Source organism: Dromaius novaehollandiae, unplaced genomic scaffold (assembly GCF_036370855.1).
Source record: "Dromaius novaehollandiae isolate bDroNov1 unplaced genomic scaffold, bDroNov1.hap1 HAP1_SCAFFOLD_154, whole genome shotgun sequence".
NCBI lineage: Eukaryota > Metazoa > Chordata > Aves > Casuariiformes > Dromaiidae > Dromaius > Dromaius novaehollandiae.
In genome coordinates, this window is record NW_026991507.1 from 38853 (window position 1) to 65442 (window position 26590).

At 71.4% G+C, this 26590-nt stretch overlaps 1 protein-coding gene across 1 annotated transcript; it reads right to left on the reverse strand.

The window, feature by feature from the left end:
* Window positions 1-25185, reverse strand: LOC112982163 (adhesion G protein-coupled receptor L1-like). The gene is made up of 20 exons (XM_064504699.1): window positions 21974-25185; window positions 20760-20866; window positions 20441-20579; window positions 18882-18985; window positions 17955-18140; window positions 16735-16773; window positions 15712-15895; window positions 15061-15183; window positions 14056-14261; window positions 12469-12639; window positions 10784-10993; window positions 9169-9389; window positions 7764-7830; window positions 6911-7002; window positions 5558-5726; window positions 4395-4523; window positions 3634-3730; window positions 2641-2769; window positions 2069-2086; window positions 1-860 (listed from the first exon to the last, which is right to left on the reverse strand). Exons 1-20 carry the CDS (start codon window positions 25038-25040, stop codon window positions 1-3), a joined length of 6318 nt encoding a protein of 2105 aa, XP_064360769.1. The 5' UTR covers window positions 25041-25185.
* Window positions 25186-26590: the final 1405 nt, after the last annotated feature.

A 26590-nucleotide genomic window follows, 5' to 3' on the forward strand; every position in this document is an offset into this window, starting at 1 on the left:
TCAGAGGCTGGTGACGAGCTGCATCTGCCCGTCGGGCTCGGGCCCCCCCGGCCCCTCGGCCCCCCCGAAGGCCTCGCGGCTGGGCCGCCGCCCGGGGCAGTAGGCCGGGCCGGGGGGGGGCGGCGGGGGCGGCGGCGGGGGGGGGCCGGCGGCGCGGGGCGGCGGGGGGCCGCTGAAGTAGGGGGGCGCCTCGGGGGGCCCCTCGGGGCTGCTGTCCGGGTAGGCCGAGTCCCGGGGGGGGGGCACCGCCGCGGCGGCGGGGGGGGCGGCGGCGGCGGCGTAGCGCGAGTCCCGGGGGGGCGAAGGAGGGGGGGGCGGCGGCCCCCCGGGCCCCGGGCCCAGCCCCGCTTGGGCCCGCGCCAGCTCCTGGTACAGCAGTCCCAGCTCGGGGGGGGGCTCGCCGGGGGGGGGCGGCGGCGGCGGCGGGGGGGGCGGCGGCGGGGGGGGCGGCGGCCCCCCGTGCGAGATGGCGGCTCCTCCGTGCGACGCGGCTGCTCCGTGCGACATGGTGGCTGCGTGCGAGGCGGCTCCGCCGTGCGAGGCGGCCCCCCCGTGCAAGGCGGCCCCCCCGTGCAGGGCGGCGGCGGCGGCGGCCCCCCCGTGCGCGGGGGCCCCCCCGTGCGCGGCGGCGTGGGCGGCGGCGGCGGCGGCGGCGCGCAGGTTGTTGTGCACCAGCTCGGAGATGATCATCTTCTCCAGGGCGGCGGCGTCCGGGGGGGGGCGGCGGCCCTCGGGCCCCCGCGGCCCCCCCGGCCCCCCCTCGCCCTCGGCGCCCCGCAGCGAGTAGCTGTTGTTGAAGTTGCCGTTGAGCGGCAGCGTGTCCAGGGCGCCGGCGTCGCGCGGCCCCCCCAGCGGGTGCTCTGCGGGCGGCAGCCGCGTCAGCGGGGGCACCAGGGGACGCGGGGGGGGCACGAGGGGACGCGGGGGGGCACGAGGGGACGTGGGGGGGCACGAGGGGGTGCAAGGGGGCACAAGAGGGTGCGAGAGGCATGAGGGGATGTGGGGGTGCAAGGGCACGAGGGGGTGCAAGGGGCACGAGGGGGTGTGAGGGGACACGGGGGGGCACGAGGGGACGCAGGGGCACAAGGGGGTGTGAGGGGGCACGAGGGGACGTGGGGGCACAAGCAGGTGCAACGGGCACGAGAGGGTGCGAGGGGGCACAAGCGGGTGCAAGGGGCACAAGGGGGTGCGAGAGGCACAAGGGGGTGTGGGGGTGCGAGGGCACAAGTGGGTGCAAGAGGCACAAGGGGCACGAGGGGGTGCGAGGGCACGAGGGGGCACGAGGGGACACAAGAGGGTGCGAGGGACGCAAGGGGACATGGGGGCACAAGCAGGTGTGAGGGATGCGAGGGGATGGGGGGCACGAGCGGGTGTGGGGGCACAAGGGGACACGGGGGCATGAGGGGTGTGAGGGGCACGAGTGGGTGCGAGGGGCACGAGGGGGTGTGGGGGGGCAAGGGCACAAATGAGTGTAAGGGACACGAGGGGCACGAGGGGGTGTGAGGGGCACAAGGGGACATGGGGGCACACGTGGGTGCGAGGGGCACGAGGGGCGTGAGGACCGCGAGGGCACGGGGGGCACGAGGGCACGGGGGGCATGAGGGGACGTGGGGCACGAGGGGACGTGGGGGCACAAGCGGGTGCGAGTGGCCCAAGGGGACACGGGGGCATGAGGGGGTGTGACGGGGGCGTGGGCACACAAGGGGACATGGGACACGAGGGGACGTGGGGCATGAGGGGACGTGGGGGCACAAGCGGGTGCGAGTGGCATGAGGGGACATGGGACACGAGGGGACATGGGACACGAGGGGACGGGGGGCACGGGGGACGTGGGGGGGGCACAGAGACACGAGGGACACGAGGGGGCACGAGGGCACCAAGGGGGACAAGAGGGTGCAGAGGCACGAGGGGGGGCACGAGGGGACACTGGGGGCACTGGGGAACACTGGGGGGCACGAGGGGGGGCACTGGGGGACGAGGGGGGACACAAGGGGACACTGGGGGACACTGGGGGACATGAGGGGAGCACTGGGGGGCACAAGGCGGGGCACAAGGGGGGGGCACTTACTGGTCTCGCGGAAGCTCCCTGGTGGCAGCAGGCAGAGATGGCAGGTTAAGGGGGGGCCCTGACCCCCCAGAGCCCCCCCGGCCCCCCAGCACCGAGCCCCAGAGCCCCCCCGGCCCCCCAGCACCGCCCCCCAGAGACACCCGAGCCCCCCCCGGCCCCCCAGCACAGACCTCCGGAGCCCCCCAGAGCTCACCCGGCCCCCCAGCACTGATCCCCAGAGCCCCCCCGAGCCCCCCCGGCCCCCCAGCACCGACCCCCGGAGCCCCCCAGAGCCCACTGGCCCCGCGGGGGGGTATTTGGGGCTGCCCCAATGTGTGGTACCTACCCGGGGGGGGGGCGAAGGTGGGGGGTGCCCTGGGGGGGGCATTTGAGGATGCCCCCACACGCGGTACCCATGGAGGGGGGAAGCAGGGGGTGTTTGGGGAGGGGGGATTTATGGGTCCCTGGGGGCGGGGGAAGGCGGGGAGGGGGTGCCGGGGGGCATTTTGGGGGGCACGCCAGGAGTCCCCCCCCGGGGAGCCGAAGGGGGGGGGGGTTCCTCGGAGGGGGGGGGGGCGCGCGGGGGGGCCCACCTGGGGAGTTGAAGGCGGGGGGCGAGCTGGGGTTGAAGCCCACCGACTCGGCGATGAGGGTGTTGTAGGGGCTGGTGCCCCCCCGGGGCTGCAGCACCGGGTTGGTCAGCAGGTGGTTGCCCATGGTGCCTGCGGGCAGAGGGGCCACCGTCACCGCGGGGGGGCCGGGGGGGCCCGGGGGGGGCAAAGGTCTCGCCTGGGTCGGGGGGGGCTGCGGGGGTCCCAGGGGCTCCTGAGGGTCCCACTTGGATTGAGGGTGGGGTCGGAGTTTGGGCGTCCCGGGGGTCCTACCTCGGCTGAGGGTGGGGGTCAGGGGTTTTGGGGGTCCCACCTCGGTTGAGGGTGGGGGTGGGGGGGCTTGGGGGTCCCGGGGGTCCCATCCTGGCTGAGGGTGGGTGTTGGAGGGGCTTGGGGGCCCCTGGGGGCTTGGGGGTCCCACCTTGGTTGAGGGTGGAGTTTGGGGGTCCCAGGGGGTTTTGGGGGTCCCACCTTGGTTGAGGGTGGGGGTTGGGGGTCCCAGGGGGTTTTGGGGGTCCCACCTTGGTTGAGGGTGGGGGTTGGGGGTCCCAGGGGGTCTTGGGGGTCCCATCTTGGTTGAGGGTGGGGGTTGGGGGTCCCAGGGCTCCCACCTCAGCTCAGGGTGGGGGTCAGGGGGTCCCACCTTGGCTGAGGGTATGGCTTGGGGGTCCCAGAGGGTTTTGGGGGTCCCACCTTGGTTGAGGGTGGGGGTTGGGGGTCCCAGGGGTCCCACCTCAGCTCAGGGTGGGGGTTGGAGCAGTTGGGGGTCCCAGGGTGTTGGGGGTCTCACCTTGGCTGAGGGGGGGGGTCGGGGAGCTTGAGGGTCCCGAGGTTCCCACCTCGGTTGAAGCCGGGTGTTACGGGACTTGGGGGTCCCAGCTCGGTGTGGGGTGGGTGTGGGGGGTCCCGGGGGTCCCAGCTTGGCTGAGGGTGGGGGTCGGAGGGCTTGGGGGGTCCCGGCGCCGGGGGTCTCACCTCGGTTGAGGGTGGGGGTGCTGTTCAGGTCCCCCGCCATGAAGCTGGACTCCGTCTGCTTCCGCACGGTGTCGTTCCACATCCTCCGGATCCGGCTCTGGGGGCGACAGCTCGGCTGGGACCCCCCCCCGGGAACCCCCACCCTGGGGACCCATCACCCCCAGGGACCCCCACCCTGGGGACCCCAATGTCCCCAGAGACCCCGGTGTCCCCAGAGACCCCCACCCCAGGGACCCATCACCCCCAGGGACCCCCACCCTGGGGACCCCAATGTCCCCAGAGACCTCGGTGTCCCCAGAGACCCCCACCCCAGGGACCCATCACCCCCAGGGACCCCCACCCTGGGGACCCCAATATCCCCAGAGACCCCGGTGTCCCCAGGGACCCCCACCCCGGGGACCCATCACCCCCAGGGACCCCCACCCTGGGGACCCCAATGTCCCCAGAGACCCCGGTGTCCCCAGAGACCCCCACCCTGGGGACCCATCACCCCCAGGGACCCCCACCCTGGGGACCCCAATGTCCCCAGAGACCCTGGTGTCCCCAGGGACCCCCACCCTGGGGACCCCAATGTCCCCAGAGACCCCAGTGTCCCCAAGGACCCCCAAACCGGGTACCCATCCCCCCCAGGGACCCCCACCCTGGGGACCCCGACACTCCATTGCCCCCAGGGCCCCCCTGTCGCCCCTGGGGACCCCGCAGCCCCCCCCCCCACCCGGGTGCCGCGGCTGTTGCCGGTGGCGGGGGTGCGGCGGCGGTACCTGGGTGCCGGTGTAGTAGCGGGTGTTGGTGCGGATGGCGGAGGTCTTGAGGGAGCCCAGGGTGGTGCCGGGGGGGCTGCGCAGGCAGCAGGACGCGTGCCGCAGGCATTTGCTGAGCTCCCGGTGCACCTGGGGGGGGGGCGGCGGGGTCAGGGGGGTGGGTGACACCCCCAGGACCCCCCTGGGACCCCCCCGCACCCCTGGGAGCCTGGTTACCCCACCCCAAGGGACCCTGGCCCTGGGACCCCCCACCCAAGGGATGACCCCCCCCCAAGGAGCCTGGTTATCCCACCCCGGGTGCCCCCAACCTTGGGACCCCCCCACCCCAGGACCCCTATTCTGGGACCCCCACCACCACCCCTGGGTGCCCCCCATCCCAGGTCCCTTATTCTGAGATGCCCCCACCCCTGGGTGCCCCTCACCATGGGACCCACCACCCCAAGACCCCTGCTCTGGGACCCCACCACCCTTGGGTGCCCCCCACCATGGGACCCACCACCCCAGGACCCCTGTTCTGGGACCCCACCACCCTTGGGTGCCCCCCACCATGGGACCCACCACCCCAAGACCCCTGTTCTGGGACCCCACCACCCTTGGGTGCCCCCCACCATGGGACCCACCACCCCAGGACCCCTGCTCTGGGACCCCACCACCCTTGGGTGCCCCCCACCATGGGACCCACCACCCCAGGACCCCTGTTCTGGGACCCCACCACCCTTGGGTGCCCCCCACCATGGGACCCACCACCCCAAGACCCCTGTTCTGGGACCCCACCACCCTTGGGTGCCCCCCACCATGGGACCCACCACCCCAGGACCCCCATTATGGGACCCCACCACCCTTGGGTGCCCCCCACCATGGGACCCACCACCCCAAGACCCCTGTTCTGGGACCCCACCACCCTTGGGTGCCCCCCACCATGGGACCCACCACCCCAAGACCCCTGTTCTGGGACCCCACCACCCTTGGGTGCCCCCCCACCATGGGACCCACCACCCCAAGACCCCTGCTCTGGGACCCCACCACCCTTGGGTGCCCCCCACCATGGGACCCACCACCCCAAGACCCCTGTTATGGGACCCCACCACCCTGGGTGCCCCCCACCATGGGACCCACCACCCCAGGACCCCCGTTCTGGGCCCCCCCCCACCCCGGGGTGCCACCTTCTTCTGGAGGGCGCAGTGGAAGACGAAGATGAAGGTGCCCTGCAGGGCGTTGCAGGCGGTGAAGAGCGAGGCCGTGAGCACCGACTCGCGGGTGACGAAGAGGAGGCCGAAGGCCCACGTCAGCCCCAGCAGCAGCAGCAGCGCGATGGCCCCCAGCGCCCACGACCTGCGGGGGGGGGGGGGAACGGGGTCAGGGGGGTCCCAGCACCCAGCGCCTGAGGTGGGGGGGGCCTGGGGTCCCCAGCACCCAGGACCTGGTGGTCGGGGTCACGGGGGTCCCCAGCACCCACAACCTGGGGGGGGCATGGGGGTCGCCAGCACCCACGACCTAGGGATCCATTTTCTGGGGGTCCCCGTGCTGGGGGGTCCCATTCTGGGGGTCCCATCCTGGGGGGCATCAGGGCCCCACATTTTGGGGGTCCTTGTTTTGGGGTCCCATCCCGGGGTGCAGCAGGGCCCCCCATTTTGGGGACCCTGTTTCAAGGTGCCCGTTTTGGGGGGCCTGTTTCGGGGCGGCCCATCTCGGGGGTCATTGAGGCCCACGTTTCGGGGGTCCCCATTTCGGGGGTCCCCATTTCGGGGCCTCGTTTCAGGGGGCCCTGTTTTGGGACCTGTTCTGGGGTCCCTGTTTCAGGAGGCCCTGTTTCGGGGATCCCCGTTTGGGGGTCCCCATTTCGGGGGGTCCCCGTTTTGGGACCTGTTTTGGGGGGCCCCATTCCGGGATCCGTTTTGGAGGTCCCATTTCAGGGGTCCCATTTCAGGGGCCCCTGTTTTGGGGTCCCATTTTGGGGGTCCCATTTTGGGGGTCCTGTTTCAGGGGTCCTCCTTTCGCCATACCTGTTTTGGGGGTCCTGTTTTAGGGGTCCCGTTTTGGGGGTCCCCATTTTGGGGCCCTGTTTTGGGGTCCCATTTCAGGGGTGCCCCTTTCGGGTACCCATTTTAGGGTCCCTGTCTCGGGGTCCCTGTTTCGGGGGTCCCATCTCAGGGGCCCCTGTTTTGGGGTCCCTGTTTCAGGGATCCCCATTTCGGGGGTCCTGTTTTGGGGTCCCCATTTCAGGGTCCCGTTTCAGGAGTCCCCATTTTGGGGGTCCCTGTTTTGGGGTCCCCATTTTGGGACCTGTTTTGGAGATCCCATTTCAGGGGACTGTTTTGGGGGTCCCCATTTTGGGGGTCCCCATTTCAGGACCCATTTTGGAGGTGCCATTTCAAGGGTCCCGTTTCGGGGTCCCTGTTTCAGGGGTCCCATTTCAGGTGCCCCTGTTTTGGGGTCCCCATTTCGGGGCCCTGTTTCAGGGGTCCCCATTTCGGGGTCCCCATTTCGGGGTCCCCATTTCGGGCCCCCCCGCTCACTTGATGCTGTCGAGGCGGCTGGAGTCGGGCTTGAGGGCGGCCGAGCTGCGGATCATCTTGTGCAGCGTCACCAGCAGGAACACCAGGTTCACCTGCGCGGACCGTCAGCGCCCCACGGCCGCCCCACGGCCGCCCCACGGCCCCCCCACAACCCCATGGACACCCCACGGCCACCCACCGCCCCACAGATCGGCCCATGGACACCCCACCGCACCTACCGTCCCATGGACAGACCCATGGACACCCCACTGCCCCACAGACCACCCCATGGACACCCCGCTGCACCCACCACCCCACGGACAGACCCACGGACACCCCACCACCCCATGGACCACCCCACAGACACCCACCGCCCCACAAATCGACCCATGGACACCCCACCGCACCCACCGTCCCATGGACAGACCCATGGACACCCCACCGCCCCATGGATCGACCCACAGACACCCCACTGCCCCACAGACCACCCCATGGACACCCCGCTGCACCCACCACCCCACGGACAGACCCACGGACACTCCACCACCCCACAAACAGCCCCACGGACACCCCACGGCACTCACTGGCCCGCGGACTGCCCCATGGACAGACCCACGGACCACCCCACGGCACTCACAGCCCCACGGACACCACACTGACCCATGAGCGGACCCACAGACAGACCCACAGACCGCCCCAATGCCAGACCCACAGCAGGTCCCACAGCCGGGCCCACGGCAGGTCCCCTGGCACCCACTGGCCTGCCCCACATCGAGTCTCACGACACCCACCACCCCACGGCAGCGCCCAGAGCCTCCCCGCGGCACCCGGCACCCCACGGCGGGACCCCCAGCGGCTCCCGCAGCCCCCTCACCAGGATGACGAAGGCCACGGGGCCGATGAAGCTCCAGATGAAGTAGTTGTCCACCCGCAGCCAGCACCTGGGGGGAGAAGGGGGTCAGCAAGCTCCGCCCCCCACCTGCCAGGCCCTGCCCCCTGCCCCAGGCTCCGCCCCCGCCAGGCCCCACCCCTCAGCCAGGCGCCGCCAGTCGACAGCGGCGGCGACGCCCACCACCAAGGCCCCGCCCACAACCCCAGGCCCCGCCCCTGCCCCAAGCCACACCCACTCACGCCTGGTTGGTGCCGTAGCTGCAGTGGTCAACGGTGGCGGCGACGCCCACCACAGCCCCGCCCCCTGCCCCAGCAGGCCCCACCCCCTGCCCCAGGCCCCGCCCACTCACGCCTGGTCGGTGCCATAGCTGCGGTGGTTGATGGCGGCGGCGACGCCCACCACCAAGGCCCTGCCCCCCACCCCAGGCCCCGCCCCCTGCCCCAAGCCCCGCCCACTCACGCCTGGTCGGTGCCGTAGCTGCGGTGGTTGACGGCGGCGGCGACGCCCACCACCAAGGCCCTGCCCCCCACCCCAGGCCCCACCCCCTGCCCCAAGCCCCGCCCACTCACGCCTGGTCGGTGCCATAGCTGCGGTGGTTGATGGCGGCGGCGACGCCCACCACCAAGGCCCTGCCCCCCACCCCAGGCCCCGCCCCCTGCCCCAAGCCCCGCCCACTCACGCCTGGTCGGTGCCGTAGCTGCGGTGGTTGACGGCGGCGGCGACGCCCACCACAGCCCCGCCCCTGCCCCAGCAGGCCCCACCCCCTTTTCCAGGCCCTGCCCCCTGCTCCAGGCCCCGCCCACTCACGCCTGGTCAGTGCCATAGCTGCAGTGGTTGATGGCGGTGGTGACGCCCACCACCAAGGCCCCGCCCCCTTCTCCAGGCCCCGCCCACTCACGCCTGGTCGGTGCCGTAGCTGCGGTGGTTGACGGCAGCGGCGACGCCCACCACAGCCCCGCCCACCACAGCCCTGCCCCCTGCCCCAGCAGGCCCCACCCCCTGCCCCAGGCCCCGCCCCCTGCTCCAGGCCCCGCCCACTCATGCCTGGTCGGTGCCATAGCTGCAGTGGTTGATGGCGGTGGTGACGCCCACCACCAAGGCCCCGCCCCCTCAGCCAGGCCCCGCCCCCTTCTCCAGGCCCTGCCCACTCACGCCTGGTCGGTGCCGTAGCTGCGGTGGTTGACGGCAGTGGTGACGCCCACCACCAAGGCCCCGCCCCCTTCTCCAGGCCCCGCCCACTCACGCCTGGTCGGTGCCGTAGCTGCGGTGGTTGACGGCGGCGGCGACGCCCACCACAGCCCCGCCCACCACAGCCCCGCCCCCTGCCCCAGCAGGCCCCACCCCCTGCCCCAGGCCCCGCCCCCTGCCCCAAGCCCCGCCCACTCACGCCTGGTCGGTGCCGTAGCTGCGGTGGTCGACGGCGGCGGCGACGCCCACCACCACGGCCGGGAAGCAGTAGCCGCCGGCGTAGTAGTACTTGCGGCGCGACAGGTCGCTCTCGAAGACCTCCAGCAGCAGCAGGTAGAGGTGGACGCCCTCCAGGCACAGCCACGAGAAGGACGCCAGGAAGAAGTAGTGCAGCAGCCCCGCAAAGATGGGGCAGGCCACCTGTGGGGGGGCGCGCCGTGGGGCAGCCGTGGGGCTGGGGGCGCCCCACAGGGCTGGGGGCACCCATAGGAACAGGGGCTGTGTGGGGACGGGGACCCTATGGGGACGGGGACCCTATGGGGATGGGGATACCGTGAAGATGGGGCAGGCCACCTGCGGGGGGGCACGCCGTGGGGCAGCCGTGGGGCTGGGGGCACCCCACAGGGCTGGGGGCACCCATAGGAACAGGGGCTGTGTGGGGACGGGGACCCCATGGGGATGGGGACCCTATGGGGATGGAGATACCGTGAAGATGGGGCAGGCCACCTACGGGGCGGGCATGCCGTGGGGCAGCCGTGGGGCTGGGGGCACCCCACAGGGCTGGGGGCACCCATAGGAACAGGGGCTGTGTGGGGACGGGGACCCTATGGGGACGGGGACCCCGTGAAGATGGGGCAGGCCACCTGCGGGGCGGGCGCGCCGTGGGGCAGCCGTGGGGCTGGGGGCGCCCCACAGGGCTGGGGGCACCCATAGGAACAGGGGCTGCGTGGGGACGGGGACCCTATGGGGACGGGGACCCCGTGAAGATGGGGCAGGCCACCTGTGGGGGGGAGCGCCGTGGGGCTGGGGGCACCCATAGGAACAGGGACCTTATGGGGACAAGGACCTCGCAAAGATGGGGCACCTGCAGGCCACCTGCGGGCATAGGCACAGGACGCTGTGGGGCAGCCATGGGGCTGGGGGCACCCCAGGTGTAGGGGGGATGTGGGCACCCATCCTCTGGTGGCCTCTGAGGTGCTGGGGGGGCCACAGGGGGTCCCGTGGGGTCCCTGGGAGGATCTGGGGGGATCCCAAGATGCCATGAGTGGGTGCAGAGGATCCCTGGGGTGCTGTGGAAGCACCCTGGGGTGCCAAGGGGGGTCCTTGGGGGTCCCTGGGGGGCTCTGGTGGCCTCCAAGCTGCCCTGGGGGGTCCCATGGGATCCCTGGTGGGGGATTGGGGGCCTCTGGGGGGTCCCAAGGTGCCATGGGGCTGCAGGGGGGCCCTTGGGTGCCACGGGGGGGTCCTGAGGGGTTTCTGGGGGGCTCTGAGGTGCCCTGGGGGGTCCCAGGGTCCCCTGGGTGCCACGGGGGGGTCCCGAGGGGCTCCAAAGTGCCCTGGGGGATCCCAGGGTGCCATGGGGCTGTGGGGGGGTCCCTTGGATGCCATGGGGGGGGTCCTGAGGGGCTCCAAGGTGCCCTGGGGGGTCCCTTGGGTGCCAGGGGGGTCCTGTGGGCTCTGAGGTGCCCTGGGGGGGTCGTGGAGGGCTCCGAGGTGCCCTGGGGGATCCCAGGGTGCCACGGGGGCCGCAGGGGGATCCCTTGGGTGCACAGGGGGGTGCCGGGGGGGTCCCAGGCGCGCGGCGGGGGCCCGACCTGGTACTGGGTCTTGTCGATGCCGACGAGGAAGACGAGCTCGGCGAGGAAGAGGCTGATGCAGAGGTTCTTGTGGATGGTGGTGCGGTCGGAGGGCAGCCCGCGCAGGCAGCAGAAGGCCGAGATGCAGATGCCCAGGCACACCAGGGCCACCACGATGCCCACCCACGAGATCACCGACAGCAGCAGCTCGTTCAGGCGGCCCTGGTACTGCGCGGGCGGCCGGCGTCAGCGCGCGGTGCCGGCACCCTGACCCGCACCCACCGCCGGCATTGTGCCTGGCGTGGGCACCCAGCACGGCCCTGCACCCTCCCCGTGCCCTGCACGGCTGCGAGCACCCGTGATGGCACCCGTGCGGCGATGGCACCCGCAGCGGTGCCCTGCATTGCATGCTGTGTCCCCGTGTGTCCCCGTGTCCCCCCCGTGTCCCCCGGGTGCTCACGCTCTCGCGGTGGGCCATGAGGACGGCGAAGTTGGTGAGGTGGCTGCAGGCGCAGGACGTGTGCGTGGCGTTGCCCCGTGTCCCCACGTCCCCCTGCGTCCCCGTGTCCCCCCCGTGTCCCCGTGTCCCCCCCAGGTGCTCACGCTCTCGCGGTGGGCCATGAGGACGGCGAAGTTGGTGAGGTGGCTGCAGGCGCAGGACGTGTGCATGGCGTCGCCCCGTGTCCCCCTGCGTCCCCACGTCCCCGCGTCCCCCTGCGTCCCCGTGTCCCCCCCGTGTCCCCGTGTCCCCCCCGTGTCCCCCGGGTGCTCACGCTCTCGCGGTGGGCCATGAGGACGGCGAAGTTGGTGAGGTGGCTGCAGGCGCAGGACGTGTGCGTGGCGTTGCCCCGTGTCCCCACGTCCCCCTGCGTCCCCGTGTCCCCCCCGTGTCCCCGTGTCCCCCCCAGGTGCTCACGCTCTCGCGGTGGGCCATGAGGACGGCGAAGTTGGTGAGGTGGCTGCAGGCGCAGGACGTGTGCATGGCGTCGCCCCGTGTCCCCCTGCGTCCCCACGTCCCCGCGTCCCCCTGCGTCCCCGTGTCCCCCCCGTGTCCCCGTGTCCCCCCCGTGTCCCCCCGGGTGCTCACGCTCTCGCGGTGGGCCATGAGGACGGCGAAGTTGGTGAGGTGGCTGCAGGTGCAGGACGTGTGCGTGGCGTCGCCCCGTGTCCCCCTGCGTCCCCACGTCCCTGCGTCCCCCTGCGTCCCCGTGTCCCCCCCATGTCCCTGTGTCCCCCCCGTGTCCCCCGGGTGCTCACGCTCTCGCGGTGGGCCATGAGGACAGCGAAGTTGGTGAGGTGGCTGCAGGCGCAGGACGTGTGCGTGGCGTTGCCCCGTGTCCCCACGTCCCCCTGCGTCCCCGTGTCCCCCCCGTGTCCCTGTGTCCCCCCCGTGTCCCCCGGGTGCTCACGCTCTCGCGGTGGGCCATGAGGACGGCGAAGTTGGTGAGGTGGCTGCAGGCGCAGGACGTGTGCGTGGCGTTGCCCCGTGTCCCCACGTCCCCCTGCATCCCCGTGTCCCCCCCGTGTCCCCGTGTCCCCCCCAGGTGCTCACGCTCTCGCAGTGGGCCATGAGGACGGCGAAGTTGGTGAGGTGGCTGCAGGCGCAGGACGTGTGCGTGGCGTCGCCCCGTGTCCCCCTGCGTCCCCATGTCTCCGCGTCCCCCTGCGTCCCCGTGTCCCCCCCGTGTCCCCCGGGTGCTCACGCTCTCGCGGTGGGCCATGAGGACGGCGAAGTTGGTGAGGTGGCTGCAGGCGCAGGACGTGTGCGTGGCGTTGGTGTCGAGCAGGCGGCAGCCCTGCGTCGACCAGTGCCCCGTCATGGAGCGCTCCGAGTAGTTCCAGAAGGAGCAGTTGGCGTTGAAGTGGTTCTTGGCCTGCGGGAACCGGCTCAGCGCTGGGGCGACTGGGGAAACTGGTGGTGCTGGGGGCTCCCCGGGGGCATTGAAGGGGCTGGGGGGGGCCAGGGACTGGGAGAACTGGGAGGCGCTGGGAAGTACTGGGGGTGCTGGAGAGCATTGGGGGTCCTGGGGGCACTGGGTGCCCAGGGACTGGGAGATCTGGGGGCACTGGGAGGCACTGAGGGTGCTGGGGGTCCCCACAGCTGTTTGGGGGTTCCTGGGGGAGCTCAAGGGCCAGCTGAGGGTCCCAGGGGCTGGACAGAGGGTCCCAGGGGGTCCCCACAGCTGGGGATGGGTCCCAGGTGGTCCCTAGGGGCCAGCTGGGGGTCCCAGGGGCTGGATTGGGGGTCTCAGGGGCTCCCCAGGGCTCTTTGGGGGTCCCAGGGGGTCTCAGGGACCAGGGCTGGCTCCCAGGGGCTGGGTGGGGGTCCCTGGGCGGTCTCAGGGGCCAGCGGGGGGTCCCAGGGGCTGCCCAGGGGGTCCCAGGGGGTCCCCAGGGCTGTTTGGAGGTCCTGGGGGTCCCAGGGGCTGGGCAGGGGTCCCAGGGGGTCCCCAGGGCTGTTTGGAGCTCCTGGGGGTCTCAGGGATCAGGGCTGGCTCCCAGGGGCTGGGTGGGGGTCCCTGGGCAGTCTCAGGGGCCAGCGGGGGGTCCCAGGGGCTACCTAGGGGGTGCCAGGGGGTCCCCAGGGCTGTTTGGAGGTCCTGGGGGTCCCAGGGGCTGGGCAGGGGTCCCAGGGGGTCCCCAGGGCCGTTTGGAGCTCCTGGGGGTCTCAGGGACCAGGGCTGGCTCCCAGGGGCTGGGTGGGGGTCCCTGGGCGGTCTCAGGGGCCAGCGGGGAGTCCCAGGGGCTGCCTAGGGGGTCCCAGGGGGTCCCCAGGGCTGTTTGGAGGTCCTGGGGGTCCCAGGGGCTGGGCGGGGGTCCCAGGGGGTCCCCAGGGCTGTTTGGAGCTCCTGGGGGTCTCAGGGACCAGGGCTGGCTCCCAGGGGCTGGGTGGGGGTCCCTGGGGGAGCTCAGGGGCCAGCGGGGGGTCCCAGGGGCTGCCTAGGGGGTCCCAGGGGGTCCCCAGGGCTGTTTGGAGGTCCTGGGGGTCCCAGGGGCTGGGCGGGGGTCCCAGGGGTCCCCAGGGCTGTTTGGAGCTCCTGGGGGCCTCAGGGACCAGGGCTGGCTCCCAGGGGCTGGGTGGGGGTCCCTGGGGGAGCTCAGGGGCCAGCGGGGGGTCCCAGGGGCTGCCTAGGGGGTCCCAGGGGGTCCCCAGGGCTGTTTGGAGGTCCTGGGGGTCCCAGGGGCTGGGCGGGGGTCCCAGGGGGTCCCCAGGGCTGTATGGAGCTCCTGGGGGTCTCAGGGACGAGAGGTGGCTCCCGGGGGGCACCGGGGCGGGGCGGGGGTCTCACCTCGAGGTGGGGCAGGGTGAAGACCACGGGGTCCATGAGGAAGACCCGGCTGGACTCCTTGTTGATGGAGGCGGCGATGACCTGGGAGTTGACGACGAGCGAGGGGCTGCGGGCGCCCACGTCCCCCCCCAGCCGCACCGTCGCGTTCTCCGTCGACAGGAACAGCCCCAGGTTGTTGTACAGGATGAAGACCACCTTGACCACCCCTGCGGGCCCGGAGCCGTCAGACCCCCCAGGCACCCCTGAGAGCCCCCCCCCAAAACTCCCTACCCCTCCCCAGGACCCCTGAGAGCCCCCCAACAACTACCTGGTTGCTCCAGGACCCTCCAAGAGCACCCTCAAATCTCCCTGACCTCCCACAAGGACCCCTAAGAGCCCCCCAAAATCTCCCTGATTGCTCCAAGAACCTCCAGGAGCCCCCCAAATCTCCCTGCCCTCCCCCAGGGACCCCGAGAGCCCCCTGAAACCTCCCTGAGCCCACCGGGGACCCCTGGGAGCCCCTCAACGTAACCTTGAGGCCTCCACAAGACCTCCAGAGCTCCCTGGGACCACAGAGATCCCCCCACATCCCCCTGAGATCTTCCCAGAGCCACTGGTGAGCCTTGAGACATCCTGGAGACCCCCATGATCTCCCCAACACCCCCTAGGATCCTCCTGGGATCTCCAAGGTCTCCCCAGGACCCCCAGATCTCCCTGGGATCTCTCTGATCCCTCCAAATCCCCTCCCCAGCTCACCCCAGACCTCCTTTGAGACTGCCAAAATCCCCCCTCAAGTCCCTGAGGCCTCTCCAGGACCTCTCTGAGATCCCCAAATCCCCAAATCTCCCTCTCCAGACCCCCAAGAGCCCCACCAGAGACCTCTGAGGTTCCCCCAACCCTCCCAAGACCCCTGAGAACCCCCCAAAACCCCTGATGGGACCCCAAAATCCCCCGGGATCCTCCTGGAGCCCCTGAGATCCCCCCAGGACCCTCGAGACCTCCCCGGGATGACCCCCGGCCCCTCACCATTTCGGCTGTTCTGCTTAAGGGTGTTGGCCGAGAGCTGGATGAAGCTCTCGCCCCCGAACTCCTGGGGGAAAACCAGCTCCTGGACCTGCCCCTCCGTGTTGAGCACCGTCACCTCCAGCACTGGGGGAGAGCACAGGCGCGTGGCCTCGCACACGTGTGCCTCCGCACACGCATGTCCCTGCCAGCCCATCCCCTTGCACACGCATCCCTCTCGCACGCCCGTGCTCCTTGGGCAGCTGGTGCAGCTCCCCTGGGTCGTGGCCCCCAGGGACCCAGGCGTCCGGGGACCCCCCTTTCCCAGGGACTCAGGTATCCGGGGATCTCCTTTCCCGGGGACCCAGGCATTCGGGGATTTCCTTTCCCGGGGACCCAGTAGGGTCTTGCCCAGGTCTTTGCTGGGACTCCCCTGGGTGACAAGGCGAGGTCCCCATGGGGACCCAGGCGTCCGGCTATCCCCCTCCCCCGGGGATTCAAGGCCCCCCCTCGCCCAGGGGCCCAGGTGTCCGGGCAGGGTCTCCCTTAGGTGTCTGCTGGGGCTGCCCTGGGAATCGAGGTGAGGTCCCCAGGGGGACCCAGGCGTCCGGGCCCCGAGGGTGCGGGTGCCGCCGCGGGGGCCCAGGCGTCCGGGGGGGTGAGGGGGGGGCGCACCGAGGTTCTGGCGGGCGGCGAGGAAGCGGGCGGGCTCCTTGACGTTGTCGGCCAGGAGGAAGGCGCCCTCCTCGAGCACGTCGAGCAGCATGGTGGCCGTGTGCGCCTGCTCCGAGCCGTTCATGTCGCGCCACGACTCCAGCGCCTCGGGGCGCAGCAGGTTATCCACCGCCTCCACCACCGCCTGCGGGCACCGCTCAGCCACGCCCCTGGCCACGCCCCTGGCCACGCCCCCAGCACCCACACCCCTGCATGCACTGCTCAGCCACGCCCCTGGCCACGCCCCCGCCAGGCCACACCTCCACCTCCACCTGCAGGCACTGCTCAGCCACACTCCTGGCCACGCCCCTTGCCACGCCCCCCCCCCGCGAGGCCACACCCCCAGGCACCTCACCACTACCTACACCACTGCCTGTGGGCACTGCTCAGCCACGCCCCTTGCCACGCCCCCCCCGCGAGGCCACACCCCCAGGCACCCCACCCCCACCACCTGCAGGCGCCACCCAGCCATGCCCTGGCCACGCCCCCCACCGGTGGAGCCATGCCCCTGGCCACACCCCCACCACTTGTGGGCACTGCTGAGCCACGCCCCCTGACATGCCCCCCGTGGGGCCCCGCCCCCAGCACACCTCCCACTGGGGCCACGCCCCCTGGTCACGCCCCCCAACAGGCCCCACCCACCACTCCATGGCACAGCCCGGATCCATGGCCCTGACCCCCAGCCCCATAGCAGAGCCCCACGGCCCTGACCCACAGCCCAGTGACCCCCAGCCCCACAGCAGAGCCTCATGGCCCAGCCCTGCCCCATGGCCCTGATCCCCAGCCCCACGGCACAGCCCTGACCCCCAGCCCCATGGCACGACCCAGACCCACAGACCCGAACCACAGCCCCACGGCCCAGCTGTGACCCCCAGCCCTAACCCCCAGCCCCATGGCACAACCCAGACCCACAGACCCGAACCACAGCCCCACAGCCCAGCCGTGACCCCCAGCCCTAACCCCCAGCCCCCCGGCCGCGCTCACCTTGATGTAATCCTTACACGTCCGCTCCCGCTTGTGCATCTGGGCGGGGGCAAAGAGGGCATCAGCCTGGGCGGGGGGGCACCACGTGCGACCCCCAAGTGCCCCCAGACCCCCTTCCCCTTCCCCTTCCCAGTGGGGCCCTGGAGGACCTGGAGGTCCACCTGGAGGACCCCAGTGGTCCAGGACACCTAGTCAAGGGCACCCCTGGCGTTTGAGGGCCCCGTCACCCAGAGAACGCTGGTGCTCAGGGCACCCCATCATCTGGAGGACCCTGTCATCCAGGGCACCCCATCACCGGGAGGACCCCGATGTCCAGGGCACCCTGTCACTGGGAGGACCTCGGTGTCCAGGGCACCCCGTCACCTGGAGGACCCTGGAGTTTGGGGGACCCTGGCATCTGGGAGACCCCGTCACCAGGAGGACCCTGGTGTCCAGGGCACCCCATCACCGGGAGGACCGCAGTGTCCAAGGCACCCTGTCACCTGGAGGACCTTGGTGTTCAGGACACCATCACCAGGAGGACCCCGGTGTCCAGGGCACCCCGTCACCCGGAGGACCTTGGTACTTGGGGGACCCTGGCGTCTGAGAGACCCCATCACTTGGAGGACCCTGGTGTCCGTGGCACCCCGTCACCCAGAAAACGCCGGCATCCAGGGCACCTCGTCCCCGGGAGGACCCCGGCGTGCCGGGCACCCCGTCCGCGGGAGGACGTCAGCGTCCAAGGCACCCCGTCCCCGGGAGGACCCCGGCGTGCCGGGCACCCCGTCCCCGGGAGGACGTCAGCGTCCAAGGCACCCCGTCCCCGGGAGGACCCCGGCGTGCAGAACACCCCGTCCCCGGGAGGACCCCGGCGTGCCGGGCACCCCGTCCGCGGGAGGACGTCAGCGTCCAAGGCACCCCGTCCCCGGGAGGACCCCGGCGTGCCAGGCACCCTGTCCCCGGGAGGACGTCAGCGTCCAAGGCACCCCGTCCCCGGGAGGACCCCGGCGTGCCGGGCACCCCGTCCGCGGGAGGACATCAGCGTCCAAGGCACCCCGTCCCCGGGAGGACCCCGGCGTGCAGAACACCCCGTCCCCGGGAGGACCCCGGCGTGCCGGGCACCCCGTCCGCGGGAGGACGTCAGCGTCCAAGGCACCCCGTCCCCGGGAGGACCCCGGCGTGCAGAACACCCCGTCCGCGGGAGGACCCCGGCGTGCAGAACACCCCGTCCCCGGCCGCACCTTGTTGTAGTTCTTGCCGGCGGACTCGCGCTCGACGGGCCGCAGCGCCTGCAGCTGGGCGTCCAGGATGTCCAGGAGCTGCTCGAGCAGGCGCACGGAGGAGCTGACGTCGCCGGCGTAGACGGGCCCCCGCGTGTGCCGCGCCAGCTCGCTGGCGATGTTCGCCGCGTTCTCCCCGCTCTTGATCTGGGGGGGCGGCGGGGGGGGGTCAGCGCCAGCTCTCTCCCCCCGACTTTGCACCCCGCGATTGTCCCCATGGGGACGCCGTGGGGGGGGGGGGGGCTGGGGGTTGCCCCCAGGGTGTCCCTTGGGGATGGGGACCCCCCTTATCCAGTGCTGGGGTAGGGAGGGGGGGTCTCAGGGGTCCTGGGGGGGGACACTGAGGGGTCTGGGGGGGGGCTTTGGGTGGGAAGGGTCCCAGGGCCCTGCGTGGGGGTCCCTGGGGTGGGGAGGGTCCTGGGGGTCCCTGGAGAGGGTCTTGGGGGGGTCCCCAGGATGGTGAGGGCCCTGGGGGGTCCCTGGAGAGGGTCTTGGGGGGGTCCCCAGGCTGGGGAGGGTCCTGGGGGTCCTTGGTTGGGGGTCTTAGGGAGGTTCCCCGGGCTGGGGAGGGCCCTGGGGGTCCCTGGTTGGGGGTCTCGGGGGGGCTCCCGGGGTGGGGAGGGCCCTGGGGGTCCCTGGTTGGGGGTCTCCAGGACAGTGAGTCCCTGGGTCTCAGCTGGGGTCCCTGGGGGGGGTCTCCGGGGCTGGGGGGGTCTCGGAGGGGTCTCGGGGCGGGCGCGGTACCTTCTGGGCCACCTAGTTGACCCAGGGGCTGGTGTCCGGGGGTCCCTGGGGGGGGTCCCCGGGGCAGTGAGGGTCCCGGGCTCCCAGGCTGGGGGTCCCCAGCACTGGGGGGTCTCGGGGGGGTCTCGGGGGGGTCACTGGTACCTTCTGGGCCACCTGGTTGACCCAGGGGCTGGTGCAGTTGCTGAGGTCGGGGCCGCGCGGGTTCCACACGCCCAGGCCCAGCAGGCACTGGAAGGAGGCGATGCCTGGGGGGGCCGGGGGGGGGTCAGCCGGGAGAACGGCCCCACAGCCCCCCGCAGAGCCCCACGGCCCCATAGACCCCCCATATCCACTCCCCATGTCCCCCCATGCCCCCCCAGCCCCATAGCCCCCCCATACCACCCATATCGCACTCCTCCATACCCCCCTGGCCCCATAACCCCCTCCATACCCCACTCCCCATGTCCCTGCAGCCCCCCCCAGCCCCACAGCCCCCCCCATACTGCCCATACCCCAACCCCCATATCCCCCCCCAGCCCCATACTCCCCCCATACCCCACCTGCATACCCCCCTCCCTGGCCCCATAGGCCCTTCCATATCCCACCCCCCCAGCCCTGTAGCCCCCCCCAGCCCATCCATACCCCACCCCCCAGCCCCCTCCAGCCCCGTAAGCCCCCCCATATCCCATCCTCCCGACCCCATAGCTGCCCCCAAACCACCCATACCCCACCTCCGAGCCCCCCCAGCCCCATAAGCCCCCCCATACCCCATCCCCTGGCCCCATAGCCCCCCCCGTGTCCCCCCGGCCCCATAGCCCCTCCAAACCGCCCATACTCCACCCCCCCAGCCCCATATCCCCCCATACCCCACCCCCACAGCCCCATAGCCCCCCATACCCCACCCCCCAGCCCCATAAGCCCCCCATACCCCACCCCCACAGCCCCATAGCCCCCCATAGCCCCCCATACCCCACTCCCCCAGCCCCCCCAGCCCCATAAGGCCCCCCCATACCCCACCCCCCAAGCCCCATAGCCACCCCCCATACCCCTCCCTAGCTCCATAGCCTCCCCCATATCCTCCCCACAGCCCCATAAGCCCCCCCCATACCCCACCCCCCCAGGCCCCCCCAGCCCCATACTCCACCCCCTATATCCCCCCTCCCTGGCCCCATACCCCACCCCCTATATCCCCCCTCCCTGGCCCCATAGGACCCCCCATACCCCACCCCCCAGACCCCCCCAGCCCCATAGCTGCCCCATACTCCACCCCCTATATCCCCCCTCCCTGGCCCCATACCCCACCCCCTATATCCCCCCTCCCTGGCCCCATAGGACCCCCCATACCCCACCCCCCCAGACCCCCCCAGCCCCATAGCTGCCCCATACTCCACCCCCTATATCTCCCCTCCCTGGCCCCATACTCCACCCCCTATATCCCCCTCCCTGGCCCCATAGGCCCCCCCGGCCCCATAGCCACCCCATACCCCACCCCCTCTATTCCCCCTCCCTGGCCCCATAGGCCCCCCCATACCCCACCCCCCCAGGCCCCCCCGGCCCCATAGCCACCCCATACCCCACCCCCTATATCCCCCTCCCTGGCCCCATAGGCCCCCCCATACCCCGCCCCCCCGGCCCCCCCGGCCCCATAAGCCTCCCCAGCGCCATAGCCCCCCCCATACCCCACCCCCCGGCCCCATAGCCCCCCCCCAGCCCCCCCGTACCGCGGGTGCCCTTGGGGCAGGGCCGCTCCACGACGACGCCCTGCTGCGCCGCCGGCCACTGCACGCGCCGCACCTCGCGCGCCTCGCACAGCCGCGGGGGGGCGCCCTGCGCCGGCGGCGGCGGCGGCGGCGGCGGCGGGGCGGGCGCCGCGGGGGGGGGCGGGCCCGGCGAGCCGGCCGCCCCGCCCCCGGCCCCGCCCCCCGGGCCCGGCCCCGCCCCCCCGCCGCCGCCGCCGCCGCCGCCGCCGCCGGGGGAGGCGGGCGCCGCCGGGGGCCCCCCCGGGGTGGCGGCGGCGGCGGCGGCGGGGCCGGGCCGCGCCGTCAGCGGGCCGCGGCGCGCCGTGGGGCTGGGCCCGGGCGCCGCCGAGCTCCGCGCCGCCGTGGGCCGCGCCGCCGCCGCGCTGGGCGCCGCTGTGGTCGCCGGGCCTGGGCGGGGGAGGGGGGAACGGGGAGGGGGGTCACGGACCTGCCCAACCGCCCCCCCCCCCCCGCGCGGAACGGGGACGGACCGGGACTGCCCCCACACCGGGACCCCCCCCCCCATGGAGCAGGGAACCCCCATGGATGGGGACCTCCCCATGGAGGGGGACCCCCCGGCCCAGACACCCCCCCACGGACTGGGACCCCCCCATGGAGGGGGACCCCCGGCCCAGACACCCCCCCACGGACTGGGACCCCCCCATGATGGGGACCCCCCGGCCCAGACACCCCCCCACGGACCAGGACTCCCCCATGGACAGGGACCCCCAGCCCGGACCGCCCCATGGACCGGGACCTCTCCATGGATTGGGACCCCCCCATGGATGGGGACCCCCCAGCCCAGACCACCCCCCCTGGACCCGGACCCCCAGGGCTTCCCCCACCATGACCCCAGACCCCCAGGAGCCCCCCATCATGGACCCAGAGCCACAGGACCTCCCACCATGACCGCAGACCCCCAGGACCCCCCCCCACCATGGACCCAGGCCCCCAGTACCCCCCACCATGACCCCAGACCCCCAGGGCTTCCCCCACCATGACCCCAGACCCCCAGGGCTTCCCCCACCATGACCCCAGACCCCCAGGATCCCCCCGCCATGGACCCAGACCCCCAGGAGCCCCCCACCATGGACCCAGACCCCCAGGGCTTCCCCCACCATGACCCCAGACCCCCAGAACCTCCCTTCCATGGACCCAGACCCCCAGGACCTCCCCACCATGACCCCAGACCCCCAGGACCCCCCCACCATGGACCCAGACCCCCAGGAGCCCCCCATCATGGACCCAGACCCCCAGGACCTCCCACCATGACCGCAGACCCCCAGGACCTCCCTTCCATGACCCCAGACCCCCATGACCCCACCACCATGGACCCAGACCTCCAGGGCTTCCCCCACCATGACCCCAGACCTCCAGAACCTCCCACCATGAACCCAGACCCCCAGGACCTCCCCACCATGACCCCAGACCCCCAGAACCTCCCTTCCATGGACCCAGCCGGCCCCGGGGGCGGTGGGAAGGAGGAAGATGGCCGCCGCCACCGCCGCCGCTCACCGGCGCCGGGGTCGGGCGGCCCGAACTCGAGGCCGTAGCGCACCACGAAGTAGTTGTTCCACACGTAGAGCTGGTTGTCGCGGGGGTTGTAGGCCACGGAGGAGACGTACTGGTAGGGGTTGGGGAAGGGCAGCCCGGCGGGCTCCTCGCGGTTGGCCCGCGTGTTGAAGGCGTAGGCCACGCGGTTGCCGGCGGCCTCGCTGTCGTCGTCGGCGTAGACGCTGCGCACCACGTAGAGCACGCCGCAGGCCATGAAGGCGTTGGAGGCGGCCCGCTTGTCGTAGGCCGTGTCCCAGGTGCCCTCGAAGCGCAGCGTGTAGGGGTTGAGCTGGCTCACGACCAGGCGCCCGCCGTTGCCCTCGGTGGCGTAGATGACCCACAGGCCCTCCTCGTCCACGGCCAGGTCGATGTCGCTCTTGCCGCCCCAGCGGTAGGGCGAGGTGTCGTGGTAGTTGGCGGCGCCCACCACCGTCTCGCCGCTCTTGATGCGGGTGCGCAGGTCGTACTTGACCACGTTGCGCGTGCGCTCCTTGTTGTAGAAGACGGCGCCGTCGTAGACCACGAAGCCCGTGCCGTCGACGCGGTTGGGCAGGCGGTAGGTGGTGGTGTGGCGGGCGCCCACGTAGTCGGCCCACGAGGCGTACTCGGTGAGCGTGTCGGTGCGGTAGGGCACCCAGGGCATGACGTAGATGCGGTCGCCCGCCTGCAGCGGGTCCTTGCACCAGGCGCCCGCCTGGTGCTCCGACTCGTGGGTGGAGGTGGCCTCGCCGATGCGCTGCAGCGTGCCCGGGCACACGAAGACTGGGGGGGACGGGCGCGGGGACGGACGCAGGGCGTGGGGACGGACGTGGAGGTGGACGGGGGGACGCGGGCATGGACACGAGGGCACACGCAGGGACACAAGATGGACACCGAGACGTGACGATGGACATGGAGGTAGACACGGGGACACAGGCAGGGATACGAGGGCACACACAGGGACACGAGATGGACACCAGGACATGGGTATGGACGTGGAGGCAGATACAAGGACACGGGATGTACCCAAGGACAGAGATGGACATGGGGACAGACACAAGGACACAAAGACAGATGTGGAGACAGGCACAAAGACACAAGATGGACCCAAGGACACAGGGATGGGCACGGGGACAGACACAAAGACACCAGGACAGACGTGGAGGCAGATACAAGGACACAAGATGGACCCAAGGACACAGGGATGGGCACGGGGACAGACACAAAGACACCAGGACAGACGTGGAGGCAGATACAAGGACACAAGATGGACCCAAGGACACAGGGATGGGCACGGGGACAGGCACAAAGACACCAGGACAGACGTGGAGGCAGATACAAGGACACAAGATGGACCCAAGGACACAGGGATGGGCACGGGGACAGACACAAAGACACCAGGACAGACGTGGAGGCAGATACAAGGACACAAGATGGACCCAAGGACACAGGGATGGGCACGGGGACAGGCACAAAGACACCAGGACAGACGTGGAGGCAGATACAAGGACACAAGATGGACCCAAGGACACAGGGATGGGCACGGGGACAGACACAAAGACACCAGGACAGACGTGGAGGCAGATACAAGGACACAAGATGGACCCAAGGACACAGGGGTGGGCACGGGGACAGACACAGACACCAGGACAGACGTGGAGGCAGATACAAGGACACAAGATGGACCCAAGGACACAGGGGTGGGCACGGGGACAGACACAAAGACACAAGGACAGACGTGGAGGCAGATACAAGGACACGGGATGTACCCAAGGACACAGATGGACATGGGGACAGACACAAGGACACAAAGACAGATGTGGAGACAGGCACAAAGACACAAGATGGACCCAAGGACACAGGGATGGGCACGGGGACAGACACAAAGACACCAGGACAGACGTGGAGGCAGATACAAGGACACAAGATGGACCCAAGGACACAGGGATGGGCACGGGGACAGACACAAAGACACAAGGACAGACGTGGAGGCAGATACAAGGACACAAGATGGACCCAAGGACATGGGGACAGACACAAGAACATAGGCACAAACACGAGGATGCAAGTGTAGACGTAGGGACGCAGAGCGATGGACACAAGGACGTAGAGACAGACATGCGGACACAACCATGGACATGAGAACACATGGGGATGGACACAAGGACATAGGGACAGATGTGGGGACACAGGGACACAGGAACAGATACGGGGACACAGGCATGGACATGGCGGCACACAGGGACACAAGATGGGCACAAGGACATACGAATGGATACGGGATGGACACAAGGACATGGGCACAGACATGGAGGCAGACGCAAGGACACAAGATGAACACAGGGACACAAGGACAGACACAAGGACGCAGAGATGGACACAGGGAGAGCCATAAGCACATGAGATGTGGACAGACACAGGGACGGACATGGGGACAGGCACAGGGACATGAGAACACAGGAGCAGACGCAGGGACACAAGGACATGGGCATGGACATGGGGATGGACAGAGGACACAAGGACAGACACAAGTACACAGACACAAAGACGTGTGGACAGACACAAGGATGGGGACAGACAGGGACAGACACGGCGATGGACACCAGGACAGACAGAAGGCCATGGGAATGGAGGTGGGGACAGACACAAGGACACATGGGGATACGAGCAGGGACACGGGGACGCACGGGGGGGCACAAGCACAGATGCAAAAACACAAGGACGGATGAGGGACACACACAAGGACAGAGGGATGCGCACGGGGACACAGGGATGGACACGAGGACACCCATGGGGACACAGGGACAGCCATGAGGACACAGGGACACCCATGGGGACACATGGATGCACATGAGGAGGATACAGGGATGGACAACACAGAGGGACATGGGGACACAGGGATGGACATGAGGACAGCCGTGAGGACACGAGGACACCCATGGGGACACAAGGACAGCCATGAGGACATGGGGACACCCATGGGGACAGGGGACACCCATGAGGACATCCATGAGGACAGGGATGGACACGAGGACACCCATGGGGACATGGAGACACACGTGAGGACGCAGGGACGGGCAGGACACGCAGAGGGACATGGGAGGGACACAGGTGGGGACAGGGGGACATGGGGGGGACACGGGGGGACAGAGGGACGGGGGGACACAGCGAGAAGCAGGAGAGAAGAGAGAAGCGGTTCATGAGCGGCCCCAGCCAGGGGGGGCCCGACCCCGGGAGGGGGGGACAGGGGGGACAGGGGGGACCCCAGCCCCGGGGGGGGAGCAGGGGGGACCCCAGAGGGGACACGGGTGACACCGATGGGGGGGGTCCCACAGCCGGGTGGGGGGGGGGAAGGAGGTAGCGAGGCAGTGGGGGGGGGAGGAGGGAAGGGGGGGCCCAGAAGGGGGGGGGACACTGCTGTCCCCCCCCACCAGCAGCAGGGTGGGGGGGGTGGCAGCAGCCCCCCCACGGAGGGCCCAGGCGTCCTGCCCCCCCCACCCCAAAACCCTCCCCATGGGGGGGGGACAGGCCCTACTATGGGTCTGGGGGGGCAGCTCTCCCTGGGGGGGGTCCCTAAAGTGGAGGGGGGGCCCTAGGGTGGGGGGGGCCCTAAGGTGGGGGGGCCTAAGGCGGGGGGGCCCTGCCGAACCCGCCCCCTCCTCGCGCCAGCCAGGGTTGATCGAACGGCGACATGACGGGGGGGGGTGACGGGGGGGGGGGGACACGGGGCTGCCCCCCCGGGGGGGGGACGCGGAGGGGGACGGGCCCCCCCCGTGCTCCCGCTGTCCGGCGCCGGCTGCAGAGAGGCTGGGGGAGAGAAACGGGGGGGTTAGCGCTGCAGGGAGAGAAAGGGGGGGGGGACGCGGGGACGGGGGGGGGGGAAACGTGCCGCCACCCCCCCCCGGGGCAGAGACCGGACCCCCCCTCCTCCTCCCACGGCCCCCCCGGGTCTCTGCGCCGGGGGGGTGACGTGGGGCGGGGGGGATGTGGTGGACCCCCCCCCCCCAAACCCCGGCTGGGCCAGGCTGGGGGCCCCGGAGCCTCGGCCCCCCCCACGGGGCCTCACTAACCCCCCCCGGGACCCAGGCGTCCGGGCCCCCCCCCCCAGCCTCACTGCCCCCCCCCAGGGACCCAGGCATCTGGGTCCCCCCCCACTAACCTCACTGCCCCCCCGGGAACCCAGGCGTCCGGGCCCCCCCCGCTAAACCTCACTGCCCCCCCCCCAGGGGACCCAAGCATCGGGCCCCCCCCGCTAAACCTCACTGCCCCCCCCCAGGGGACCCAGGTGTCCGGGTCCCCCCAGGCCTCATTGCCCCCCCCAGGGGACCCAGGCATCCAGGTCCCCCCCCCACTAACCTCACTGACCCCCCCCCGGGGGACCCAGGCATCCGGGTCCCCCCCACTAACCTCACTGCCCCCCCCCGGGGACCCAGGTGTCCGGGTCCCCCCAACCCCCCCGGCCTCTCTAACCCCCCCAGGGGACCCAGGCGTCCGGGCCCCCCCCACCCCCCCCCGGCCTCCGGGGGGGGCCCCAGCCTGGCCAGCCCCCCCCGCCCGGAGCCTGCCCAGTGTGAGCGTGTGCACACGCGTGTGCGCGGC